The following is a 13888-nucleotide window of genomic DNA, read 5'->3' as shown; positions in this document are numbered from 1 at the left end:
TGGTTTAGACCTCATTATAGTCCAAGTTTAGTCCCAGTTTAGACCTGGTTTTAGTCCTGGTTTAGACCTGGTTTTAGTTTAGTCCTGGTTTAGACCTGGTTTTACTCTTGGTTTAGTCCTGGTTTAGACCTGGTTTAGTCCTGGTTTAGACCTCGTTATAGTTCTAGTTTACTCCCAGTTCAGACCTGGTTTTAGTCCTGGTTTAGACCTGGTTTAGACCTGGTTTAGACCTGGTTTAGACCTGGTTTAGATCTGGTTTGGACCTGGTTCAGAGTCCGGCAATGAGTGAAATTACCAGGAAAAAAAAATAAAAAAAAGAATATAGCCTGAAATATAAAAACAAGTAAATACCGCCGTGTAATCCATTTATTTCAACAAAGTAACTGTAATCCAATTACCACTCACTGAAACAGTAACTGTAACTGAATACAGTTACTCATAATTTGTACTCTGATTACTTAACTCCAGTACATGTAATCTGTTACTCCCCAACACTGCTGATGGGAAAGTGTATGTACTCAGATAATCTTTAAATACGTATAATGTTAATGTTCAGTTGGAGGTTAAAATCTGCTTAGTCTTTCCACATTTGAGTAATTAAGTATTAAAAGTCCTATATTAAGCAAATTTGACTCTTGTGACCATTAAGGCATGTTCTAATGTTGTTACCTGGCCATAAACATACATTAAGCTGTGGTTTCTTTCATTCACACATTTGAGTAACACTGCATTATTAGTCTGTCTACATTTCCAAAGCTCAAAATGCTCTGTTACATTTTGTGATGTTATGAAGTGATAGTTTTCAAGCTACATTTTTACCTTTAGTTCAGTCGGGATCGGAAATTCCACCGCTGAAATTGTCCAAATGATAGTGAAGGTGTGGGGTTTAAAAACACAGTGGAACACTTCCTGTATCACCACATGACATCACAAGGTGGAACAGAGTGTTTTCAGTTTGAGAGAAGAACTTAGCCTAAATATGCAGGGTTTGTGTGTTTGTGAAAAACATTATAACATCAGAAAATACAGTAATGTAAAGCCCTTTAATCTGTGAATACGTAATTGAAGGTAAAGAAGTCTTTTCACATTCAAGTAATTAAAGAGCCAAAATATTAAAAGTGTAAACACAAGTAGAATACAGATACTAAACAAAAGGTTATGTTTATGGGGTTTCTTGGTAAAAGGTAATACTGAAACTCAACATAATCACTTTGACATTCAAGACAAATTACATCACTCATTTGAAACTGAATGAGGATGAACTAAATATTAAACTGGGTTATTTTACCACTACATTTCTTTTTGGACAATACAATTTTGAAACACCACCTGCTTGTCTCCATGGAGATGTTAATGCTTTTTTCTGTAATGTTCCACAGTAAACCTACAGTATATCCATGGAAACAACCAACTCTACCAAGACAAGTTACAGGTCAGACCTGTCGAGTCTGTATGTTTTCCAAGGCAAATTTTGAGCAGTATAAGCCCCATCATAAAACAAATATATCATATAACAATATAACAAGTGTAATGACATTCTGGGGAACAGTCTAGATCAGGGGTGTCAAACTCATTTTGGTCTGGGGGCCGTATCCAACCTACTTTGATCCCAAAGGGGCCGGATCAGAAAACTCATTATTATTTTGGGGGTTTATATGACATAAGTTCAAATATTTGTGCAGAGAAATGCAAATGTATTACAGAAATATTTTTTAATTGATGAACTCTTGCTTATTATAATTTTATATTATGAACAACCTGAAACTTTAAGAAAAATTCAATTTCAACACAATGTTTTAACTTTCACTCATATGCAAACAGGAATAAGTCAATTTTTGTTGTAAAATCCTGCACTCGGCTCCACTTTTCTCATGTTGGACATTTTTCTGATGAGGGTGTCACGGTCAACAGTCAAAACTCCTTTAAGAGCGTTTGGAAAAGAGACAAGTCTTTATTTGTGCTGCTCTGGTGGGAGGGGCCACGTACAGAGACGCTGCTGTGAAACACGACAGAAAATTAACAAGATTTTAATAGAAAATGTAATTCAAATATTTTAGAAGAAAATCACCCAAGGGCCACATTAAAGGTCTTGGAGGGCCGGATCTGGTCCCCGGGCCTTATGTTTGACACCTGTGTTCTAGATAAACCACCAGAAAAGTTATATTGTGTAACTTATGCAAAGTAAATTTAACAGAAAAAGGATAAACAGGTATCATCATTGGCTTTACTTTCTTAGATGTAGTGTCTGGTACATCTTCCTCTTAAAAGTCCTCTATTACACACAGTTGACTCTTGTGAGTACCATGTTAAAATGCTGTTATTTCATTAAAAACATATCTGGAGATGTGTTTTGTTTCATTCACACGTTTGAGTAACACTGCATTATTAGCCTGTCTACATCTACGTTCCTGTGTTTTTGTGATTATCTTTGAACACAAATTTGATTTATTATGTGTCAAAAGTGTTGGGAAGGTCACTTTTAAAATGTATTCCCTTACAGATTACAGATTACATACCCCAAAATGTAGTTTGTAACGTAATCCATTAAATTACTTTAAGTGAGTAACGTATTCTTGGAATACTTTGGATTACTTGATTTGCTGTAGAGAAGCAAAGATGAGGAAATCGTAACATAAGATGTTTTGTTTGCTAAAAGACAATTAAAAGCCCAGACTTTACTTAACCAAATAAAAAATATTATGGATAGAAGAGGAGGAAGCACAGTCCATGCAGCATGATTTAGTCCAGTTAAATCCTGTTTTAGACCTGGTTTAGTCCTATTTTATTCTATTTAGACCTGGTTTAGACCTGGAATATATTTAAAATGTGAAAACACTGCCGTGTTCAGAGTAACTGTCAAACAGTAACTAACCGAATACAGTTGTACTCTGATTACGTAACTCCGGTTAATCTGACACTGCAAACAGTCATTTGAATTTATGTATCCTAACTGTATGTCTTTTGTTGTTGCAATTATGAGGACCCCCTTGAAAAAGAGATGGCGAGACATCTCAAGGGGCTCATCCTCCAAACAAATAAATTCAAATTCCACCTTGTGATGTCATGTAGTGGTAGTTTTCAGGTTACTCACATTACTGGTTAGGTTTTCATTTTACTGTTAGTCTGCTAAAGATTGGAAATTCCAGAGCTGAAATGATCCAAATGATTCTAACAAATGTGTATGGAGTTTAAAAACACAGTGGAACACTTCCTATATTACCATATGACATCACAAGGTGGAACAGAGTGTTCTGTTTGCGACAAGAACAAGAACGTGTGAATGAATGAAACAAAACACAACTCCAGGTATGTTTTTGATGATGAAACATTATAACATAGATCAGAAGAGCGCAATATGGGCCTTTTAAGTAAACATTTATTCACAAAAATACACATCAAACTGCCAGATACATGTCAGATGCATCTAAAGGGTAAACTGTACAGCTCAAAGAGGCAGTGACATTTTGAAATCCTATAAAAAGAACCACTTCTGAGCTCCGCAACTGAATCCCTGCGTTATTTCATCTTTTGAACAACTCATCTTTCTTAGTGTAACCGTGCTCGCTGATAACTCCCCGTGGCTACGCTGTGACACGTTGGACACCTCCCTAAATACAACATGTTAATTAAACGCTGACAGGCTACAACTCGCTGCGGGCCACTGGGTACTGCGCGCGCATCCAAAACTAAGACACGGGCGCCCTCTAGTGTCCGTGCGGCGCAACAGCAACTTCAACTCCCAGTAAAATATCGACAAAATGGAGGAGTCTCGGCCATCACAATGCAGGCTACAAAGACTGCAAGTGCTATAGAAGAGGACGGAAGAATATGCGACCAGACGCGTTCAGACGTACAATACAGACAATGAAATAACGCAATAACGTGTTCGTTAACGCTGACAACGACTGCGGTCCTTAAAAGAAGCTTAGAAATCCAACTGCTACCATGCAAGCCTTTTACCAAAATATGCTCTATTTTAACCGCAAAATTCAAATTAGAGCGCTCTTAGTGGCGCAAATGTGCGTAAACAACCTACATACGCGCTGTTTAAAGCTGCAGGCCAAGTTTCCATTAGCAGAAAAACAAGACATTGAGTCCTATTCATTGTGTGATTGCTTACAAGGCAAGAAGCACTTACTTATGTAGTCGGTATAGGCTAAGACGTGTGAATTGAAGCGTGCGTCATGGCACTATGAACCAAATTACGCACCTCTTTCATTAGCTACTTTATGAGCAAATTGGAGAGGGGATTTGGGGTGAATCTAGGTCGTCTTTTCTGCTTGGTTTCCTGCATACTTAGGCCTACGTGTAAAAGAAAGCCTTAAGGGAATTAGAAATGCATATGCTAAGAGGATGAAATGGGACAGGGGACCCTCAACCATATGTTAGGCCTACGGTTTTCACTGAAGATTCACTGGTATTGATTTAATTAGGGCATTGTTTGGACTGACATGGATTATGAACTTAGGTTGACCCCACAACACTTTTGAGGGCATCTGCTGCAACTGATCTGATTGAGGATGATCTAATGTGTCTTTGTGCGCTACACACTGGGGTTACAAAGGTCAGCCATTTTGAGAACCAGGGTCTTAAACATGGTATGGATAGTTGGCCCTGTGATATAGTCTTACAAAACAAAGTGTAGCCTCATACTGAAATTTCAACACTGGCTGGGAGTTTTCACTTTACTTAGATTAACAACAACTAATGCTTTACCGGCATGTAGATTAGGCACAGTGCAGTTGTAGCCCTAAAAGCGGGTTCGAGAAGCTTCAAGATGGCATTATAACTATTGGAAGTCGTCAGTGTAGCTTTCCATCTTAACTGTCTGTACAACTCATTGGATTTTAACCTTTGAGACTCAAATCATGACTGTTGACGTGTATTTAAAGTTACAACTACACTGAACTTTATTTAATTTAATTGACGGCCTGTTTATGTGCTATGGAGAAAGATCAGAATATATTTATCTACCAAAGTCCAAGAGGTTTACATTTTACCACTTCTTTCTCTAATATTGTGTACGTGAACAAAGTGAATGCTGAATTAGTTAAGATATACATGTTAGGGTGTAATTATCTTAGTGACAATGCAATCTTATTGTATTTAAGTTGACCTTCACGTTAGAGTTAAAGAACAAATCGAACGCAAACGTTTCGAGGAAAATTCCCAGGACTCGTTTTTATTAAGAGAATTTCAGAACATAAGAGAGGGACCAGACACCTGCATTTGTCAGAGAGGTTTCCAAATTCATTCGATTTAAAAAAAACAAAAACAAAAAAAAAAGAGTTGTATTTTGTAATTATTTAGAAAAGCTGACATGACAGCATCAATGTGGATGGAGCAGTAGCTGTTTTGTACACGCAGGGTCGGAGGAGGCTGTTCCCGGAATGTTTTTTGTACATGTTCGTCTTCCTCTTTCTTATGGACATCACACTTTTTTTTTCTTTTAAAACACAATTTCAATGAAAAAATAAAACAATAGATCAGGAGACAGAAGCGTAAGGGAACTGCACACTGCACATTTAGAGTCTAAAAGAAGAAATCACCCACATTACCAATGGTTGAACCGTTAATAAAACATGGAGAAAAAGTTGTAGGAGAGGAGAGGACTAAATCGGCAGAAGGTTTAGATCTAGATTAAAGGGAAAGAACACAAGGGGTACACAACTCACAACATAGTAGCCAATCCGGCAAAAAGGGACACACTTTCTACACCAAAACAAGCCTTCAACAATCATGAATGCCATTTAAAAAAGATTTGCGTGTGTTCTTTTCTTTTTTTTTTTCTCAAATCTTGCAGACACGTTTTTTTGATATGACCACTGCAAGTCTGCAAGGTGCTCCATATTATTCAGCTTTTGCTTTTTGTGCTAAAAATCTGTACGGATACTTATAAAATCATTGATAAAAATATTCCTCTGTTAACAATACGCCTTGGAGGGAAACCGTGTGAGATTGGCTGGGGTTTTTATCGGAGGAAGTGGGGGCGCTGAGGGAGGGTGAGATAGGGCAGTGCTGCTACTCAGACTTAGCCTCCTCCTTGGCCTCTTCTGGAGCTGCCTCATCCTGAAAAACACACAAATAATGCAGAAAAATCCATTAACAACTCCACTTACAAGTTACAGAAGCGCATTTTCGTCGTTTTAAGTGTCGCACGTACCTCATTGGTCTTGGCGTCTCCGTTCTCAGAGTGGTTTTCCTCATTGGCTTCGGCCTCTGCGTTCTCCTTCGCCTTCTTGGTCTTCTTGTCCTCCTTCTTGTCGTTCACAGCCTTTTCTTTCTGTAAATTCGCAAAGTTTTATTAGAATTTTACTTCAAATTACCTACATTTGATTGTTAATGTGGTTCTTAGACATAGGTTTTCATAATATTACCTTGGCTGCCTTCTTAGCCTTTGGTTCAGGCTTAGGTGGGGCCGGTCTCTGCAAAAAAGGACAAAATTAAGTTAGAAATAAGAATTTAAACACTATAATCCCTTCTGTATTGTTTCCCAATGTTAATTTAAGTATAACTGATCATAATCCTCCAAAATATTGATTAAGGCATCTAAAATTGCCTGTGTGCAGTTTATACATCGATATTTTTTTATTTCTTGGACACTTAAATGTAAATGTAGTTTTAAAATGTGATTTTAGTTACATTATCATCATGAATAACTTGTACTTACATTTTAATTAGATAATTTAGGTTTTAATTGCTTATAAAGGTCCAATATTACTGTGAATGCAAATTTGACTAGTTTTCCACCATGTAACGCACTTTAAAAGCGTATTTATAGCGTTGACTGAGGTAAAATGATGTCGTTTGTAATTATAGTCATTATGAAGTTTAAATGTGTGTTACTGAGGTGAAACATGTTGTTTTAATGTTGTTTTTACTAATTTAAACTAAATTAGCGTGGTAAATTAGATGTATTACATAAAATTCACTAACTGATCACTTTAAATCATGGTATTAATGTAAATGAACATGTGTGGAGTGTTTTCCCTGAGTTTTCTTACCGCTGATAACCGAGCCGATCTCCTTTGGGGCTAAAACAGAATAAAAAGGGTTATTTACATCTTTTTATATTAAAAACAGTCATGTTCAGAAGTTACAGGTTAAAACATAACCAAGGGTGACAAAAGGAGACATTAAATCATTTTATTGATCAATTATTGAGTAAAATCAAAGTTTTAATCACATTTAGAAAGTGTTTTTGACATTGTGGTGCTTACCTCCTCCTTCTCACCTCCCTCAGCTGCCGCGGCCTGAAAGACACAGAGAAACAAAGACATTAGTGATAATACATCAAAAACCCATTTTAACAGGTTATTGAAGGTTTATAAAAAGAGGGAACATTTGTTTAATGTCTCCAATGCTTTTTATTCATCATTACAGACCTGGTGAAAAAACTTTTCAGATTCACCTGTAAATTAAATTTTATTTGAAATCCAGGTGTATTTTAGTAAATGTGGGCCATGGATAAAGCACTTTTGGTTGGATTCAGGATTAAGGGGTAAGAGCCGAGCCTCGTGCGCCGCTGGAGCCGCATTTTGAGGGCCCCGGCCCCGCTGTTCCCTTTCACTCCCCCATCTCTTTCTCTCATTCAAAGCATGGAGCTCAGATTTGAAAGCTGGCGCGGGAGTCTCTGAGAAGGGGGAGGGACCAGTGAAGCTCACAGACGCCACCATACGGCAGGTCTACGTTATTGCAGCCATTTGGGACCATGAACAAAGAGAGAAAATATATAATTTTATCGAAACGTGACGGCCAATGTTTGTTTTTGTGGTCAAAATGCAAAGTAAAGGTACTAAGGCATTTTCTCGTGGTACTTTTGTCCGGTTTGGTGCAGAAATGGCGATAAGTGAGGCGTTTGTTCTCGGTAGGTCGGCGACGAAGGTGGACAAGAGCTGCAAAGCATGGCTGCTGCTTGTGCTTTAACTGCATGGAGACCGAGAGACTTCTGACTCCCCAAAGGACAGCGGCTCGCGCACTCAAACGCATTTTATAGGTCATGTCCGAATGGGAAAATATTCATTCCAACACACAAAAAATACACGTTTTATCTACAACCTGCCCAAAAATTACCAACAAAAAACGACGACTATTCATTGCGTTATAATTAAGTAATGTCTCTGAGGATGTCTTCCCAATCCTTTGCACACCGTTATTAGCTGTTACCGTCTTCAAATAATTTCCAGTATTTGGAAAATACGTACCTTTCTCTTGGGCATGTTGATCTTTTGGAGATTTTCTTACAAAGACAACTAAAAACAGTTTTTCTTGTTGGGCTCAGTGCATGTGAAGACGAGTGTCTCCCCTATGGTCGGCAGTGTAGTAAACACACTGGAACAGAGAGGAGAGTGGTTGAATGGGGGGAGGGGTGCGGCTAAAGGCATGATTGATAGGCTCTAGGCCAATCAGGAGGCGCCTTTCGAGGCTGCAGAGCACTTGGAGCATTTTTGGAGCCGGTGATGTTCTTCTTGGGTCTCTGCGAATGGCTTCTTGCAGAGCGAGAAGGGAGGAAAGCAACAAAACGGCACTGCAAACGAGGGCAAGTCGCCTGCGCGCGCTCATGTTCAATCAAACAGAGAATCCCGTGTTCATTTGAACGCAACATTGTACCGAGCGTAACATGCGCCTGGGTAAAAGCCATGCATCCCCTATAGCTCGTACAAAGACAAGTCCTAACATCTGCTGCGCCCCGCGAGGAGGCATTTCACCACTATTCACTTCATGTTTGAGTCCAATATGGCGCCCACTCCCCTCCGACACATTTTTTGTTTGTCAGTCGGCGTTCCTAAATTCGTTTCAGGGAAAAAGCCTCAGTGTCGCCCGCTCCAGACGCCTGCAGGGGGCCTACAAAGTCTACGAAATAAATGTAGCGCCTCTGAGCCGGCGTGGAGGCGCTTCCACTGCCTGTGCTGATACAAAGGCGCGCTCCTCTGAAATCACGGCAAATTATGAACTCTTCTGTCACTTTGACAAAAACACCAGTGATATTTGGGAGAAAGGACGAGGCATGACCAGTGTTTGCTCTGGACACAGGACAATAGGGCCACAGACAATGGGCCGGTGAGAAAGATTCAAGCCATCATGATAGGTCTACTGCGCCTCGCTGCGTGCGCGTACGTGTCTGGGAGTGTGAGCCCAGAGAAAGCAGAGAGAGGGCTGAAGGGGCGGGGTGCAGCGGAGAGGCGGAGGAGGAATGCAAACCTTCATCCACAGCGCTGAGCATTTGCGCAGATAGTCTGCGCTGCCTTTCGCGACAGCTTTAGCAGCAGCCTCCGGGAAGTTTGGTGCTCGCTGTCTCCGCCCGAACCGCGCAGTGAGGCTGTCACCGGGAAACAGAGCACCTCTACCGCTACAACAGCGCCAGCATCACGGCTTCAACATGGTGATCAAAGTCTACATAGCATCGTCCTCCGGATCCACTTCGGTAAGAACAGCACCATATAGCAGTTATGTAGCTCTGTTTTTGTTATAGGAAGCAGAGGGATGGAAGCAGCTGAACTTTTATTGAACTCACAAAGCTATTCCAAACATTATAATCATTTAGCATGCACTGGTCTGAATCATCACTCTTGGGCTCTGTCCAGCTCTCGTTCCTTCTACACTGAACAAAGACAGAATTAATTTCAGTTTATCAAAAAAAAAAACAAAAAAACTTTTAAGGAGGAAGAGAGGCTGGGCACCCCTCTCTCAGCTGTGGTTTGTCACCAAGCTTCCTGTACTAACAGACTGCAACTGACACTAACAAAAACAGGAAAGCTCAAAGTATTTTTACATCAGCAAACATTTACATCTCTAATGCCTGCACTGTGATGTTATGAGCCGTTTATATGTGCAGGGGTCTTGCAGTGGTATGTGTATATAGGCCCACATCGTGTAGTGTCACTCAGTCAGGTCTTTGGAGCAGCAGAGGAATAACGGTGATGCAATTCTCCAGGGCCCCTTCAGAAATGCAGCTGGAGCTCAGGAACGCGTAAGCCCCAGACCCAGAGTCCAGACAAAACATGGACCTAATCTCTCAAAGCATGTTTGCATGTGCCTGTTTAGTGGTGTGTGGAGCTACATCTGATCATCTGAACTACAGGAAGTGACCTCATGTTTCTATTAGCAGGCATCAATAGCAGTATTTTTGAAACAGTGCTTAAAGGTCTTATATTATGCAGAATTGACTCTTGTGAGCTTTAAGTCTTATTATAATGCTGTTACCTCCTCAAAAACATACTTGGAATTGTGTTTTGTTTCATTTGCACATGTTTGAAGAACTCTTTATTATTAGTCTGTCTACATCCCCAAAGCTCAAAATGCTCTGTTCCACCTCCTGTAGTGATTGTTTTGCATTTAACTGCCTGGTTTACCTTTTGTTCAGTTAGGATTGACAATTCCGGGCCTGAAATTATATATATATTTCTAGTAAAGTTGTATAGAATTTAAAAAGCACTTTCTGTATTACCACATTATATCACAAGGTGGAATAAAGTATTTTCTATATGAGAGAAGAACTCAGCCTAAATATGCAGGGTTTGCGTGTTTAAACATGTGTGAATGAAACAAAGCACAACTCAAGGTATGTTTTTGATGAGGAAACAACATTATAACATAGATCGAAAATCATAATTGTGGCCCTTTAAGATCTAAACACTATTTACAGTATTTCTGTTGTTTGCTATGTGAATCCTATTATCTACGCACAGTCTGTTTGCGATCTGATAATTGTGCCAACTCAGATTGTAATTTTGATTTAATTGCAGTATATTGTGCGGCCCTAGCCATAACATAAAAGCAAACAGGCCCAAAGAGACACTACGCCACACAGCTTTGGAGATTTGCCTTTGGCTGGCTGCAGTGGGTTTGTTTGTACCAAGCCCATCCCATACACCACAATAATGCTGTGAGGAAAACAGGTCATTGCAACATGGACGCGTTTTTGTTACACTTGTATTTGAAGCATGTGGGCTTTTTGATGTGGAGTTTGTAGGTTCTTCCCGTGTCTGTATGGTTCCCAAACAGCGTAATGATAAAAGTTCTCCAGCTATAGATCATCCTGGCAAATGAATGACTGAATGAATGAATGATCTGCAGTCTCATAGTCCGATGAGGTTCATTTGGTCTTTCGATAATTTATGTTATTAGGGTTTTTTTTCAGACCAAGAGTTTGTTTTCATACCTGACAGTTTCGACTGCTCACTAGCGCTCTTCCTCAGAGTGGTCACGTGATGTTGCTGTGACGTGTCCGGTCAGCTGATTTAAACAGGTTTTGGCGCTGTCTTACTGCCGGTGGAGGCAAGACGACAGCGCCATCTGCAGTCCGACTTCCTCAGGACAGTATCCCAGGTGTGTGAGAGTAAAAAAGCCCCCTCGTCCCGGTTTATAGTCCCGTGGGCACGTTTCCGTATTTCGATTGCCTCTTTAATCCAGTGGCGATGTTTGTTTTCCTCTGTCCCAATGATGTTTGCTCCATCCCAGTCCATAATCTGGTTCTCTCTTTTACAGTGGTCAGAAATGGCCGATTTGAGTTCCTCCTGTTCTGCTTTGTGTTTTGTTTTTCGTGTACACGCCTTCACTGTTTCCTTCTCGCATTCTGTTCTATGTTCCTTTTTTCCTGATACTGTCCTGAGGAAGTCAGACTGCAGATGGTGCTGACGTCCTGCCTCCACTGGTAGGAAGACAGCGCCAAAAACCTGTATAGATCAGCTGACCGGACACGTCACAGCAACATCACGTGACCACTCTGAGGAAGAGCGCTAGTGAGCAGTCGAAACTGACAGGTATGAAAACAAACTCTTGGTCTGAAAAGAACCTAATAACATAAATCTGCAGTTTCGTCTGACAAAGAGAGATGATCTGGATTTGTCAGGCAACATCATGGTAGCTCACTAAAAGCAACTAGATCATAAGACTATAAATAAACAAAAGAAATAAATAAAAGAAAACATCTTGGGGATCTTGGGTAGCTCACTCCAGCAGTAAAAAATTGGTAGTAACAGTAAAGTAAATAACAACGGCACATGATTACTGCACGTCTTGTAAAACTTTTCTATTCAAAACTTTAGTTAACAGCTGGTTAAGAGTTCTTCTTTGAATGAATAATCCTGAATTCTATGCAAAACCTCTTTTATTTGCCTAGTCAGGTGCTGTTTGAATAGTCAAGTATTTCAAGGAGCACTTGGACTTGACTTAATTTAAATATATCTGTTGTTGGTACTATCCGTTTGAGTGAAGACGCTCAGTTGATTCTTGAGAAAAGCTTAAGAGCCTGAAAAATGTCTGAAAGAGCAGAGAAAGTTAAAGGTGCATTGTGTAACTTTCCATCAAATGCTTTTCTTCATGGAGATGTTATTACTTCATCTAGAATGTTTCACAGTATGGTATTAAAACTTTTTATCATCATGGAGACCAAACCAGACCAAGTTATGGGTCACATCTGTGGAGAGGCAACCTCACTCACAGTTAGAACACATTTATTTCTAGGTGTTTTTGAGCTATAAAACCACTATAATTGAATAAATGTAAGGTAGCGCTGTTTAATGTCATACTGTGGAACATTCCAACAGAAAAGTTATACAATGCACCTTTAAGTGTGGCCATTTAACTCAAGTGTCAAACATGAACAAGCATCATATTTCCCACTGACAAAGAGTTTATGTAAAGTAATCCTTAGGTTGGTGATTTTAATGCCTTTATTAGGGAAGTGCCGATCCAATACTGTATCAGATATCGGTGCCAGTACTGAAAAAAACAAAAAAAGCTGGATCAGATTCAGTTTAGCCGGCATCCTGGTTGGACATATAAACTGATGTAATATGACTATTTACAGGTCATAGTTGGCTCAGAAAGACTCATAATGTTTGAACTTGTGTTTATACAAAGTTGCTCTGTGATTACTTGTGGGATAAAAAACAGCCGCATTTGGATCAGCTTTGTCTTATTTTATTTTTGCTTAATGGAAATAAATGGTGTTTTTAGTCTCTGCGCTGGTATTGGTTGATATCGGGTATCGGCAGATGTTTAAAGTTACAGTATCGAAATTGGTATCAGAATTGTAAAAGCTGATTTGGTGCATCTCAAGCCTTTAGCGGTTGGACGAGATCCAATTTCCACAAGACAAGACACGAGACTTGATCTACAAGAACAAGACAAGATGAGATTTTGACATTATTTAGGCTACGTTTATATGATGACGGTCTGAACGGAAGACGCAAAAGTGGCGTCGTGTCTTCGCTTTTTATTCCGTGTTTAGACGAGAGTTTTCGGGAAGAAATCTGCGTGCATACGGTGATGCAAAAGTGTGTGGGATTTGACTGGGGACGCTTGTACTTAAAGCCACGCCACACATTTTCATCAGCTACTCCTTCCACAAAGTTGTCCCACCATCGACTGGTTCTCCAGGGTCTCATCCACAGCCGTCTGTCTTGCCTGTGACGAACTGGTGCATCCAGAATTTGACAGAGGTGTTTGCAGATCCTTCTCCGTTCACTAATAGTATCTCTACATATTCTGTACATTTGTTGGGAGCCTCCTGTAAGTTTATTAGAGCAGCTTGAAGGTCCGACACATGGAAATGATCTGACATGTTTGTTTCTGTGTACTTTATGTATGTGATGTAAAAGTGAACGTAACGTGAGCAGATCTGACCAGAGTTTTGCATCTTGGGCAGTGTAGACGGAAACGCTACGACGGAGCGTATTTAACTTTTCCACTCTGGAGGGTGGTTTCAGATTTTTGCGTTTTTAAAGACAGACAGAAAGACACTTCCAATAAAATATTTAGCTGTTTTTACCTGCAAGCGTTTTTGTGTAAACAGGCTCTTAGGCTATAATAAATACATTGTGCCCAATTTTAGCCTCACCATTTTTTATTTACTTTATTTACTTTATTTAATATTTCTGCTGTG

General features: G+C 39.8%; 2 protein-coding genes across 2 annotated transcripts in view; one reads left to right on the top strand and one right to left on the bottom strand.

Moving 5' to 3' along the window:
- Positions 1-5154: 5154 nt before the first annotated feature.
- hmgn7 (high mobility group nucleosomal binding domain 7) lies at positions 5155-8359 on the bottom strand. Its single transcript, XM_020917714.2, has 6 exons — positions 8205-8359; positions 7221-7253; positions 7005-7034; positions 6378-6425; positions 6164-6283; positions 5155-6069 (listed from the first exon to the last, which is right to left on the bottom strand). The coding sequence occupies exons 1-6, from the start codon at positions 8217-8219 to the stop codon at positions 6022-6024; spliced, it is 294 nt and encodes a 97-aa protein (XP_020773373.1). The 5' UTR covers positions 8220-8359; the 3' UTR covers positions 5155-6021.
- Positions 8360-9216: 857 nt separating this feature from the next.
- Positions 9217-13888, top strand: part of sh3bgrl (SH3 domain binding glutamate-rich protein like) — a 31324-nt gene continuing 26652 nt past the window's right edge. The window contains exon 1 of the mRNA XM_020917713.2: positions 9217-9424. Coding sequence (XP_020773372.1) covers positions 9380-9424 — 45 coding nt within the window. The 5' untranslated portion in view covers positions 9217-9379. The remainder of the gene's footprint in view (positions 9425-13888) is intronic.

The sequence above is a fragment of the Boleophthalmus pectinirostris genome, unplaced genomic scaffold (assembly GCF_026225935.1).
Source record: "Boleophthalmus pectinirostris isolate CB_2022bp ecotype Guang Dong unplaced genomic scaffold, ASM2622593v1 HiC_scaffold_23, whole genome shotgun sequence".
Taxonomy (NCBI): domain Eukaryota; kingdom Metazoa; phylum Chordata; class Actinopteri; order Gobiiformes; family Gobiidae; genus Boleophthalmus; species Boleophthalmus pectinirostris.
Note: the sequence above shows the minus strand (reverse complement) of the source record. Positions and strands in the feature narration are given on the sequence as shown.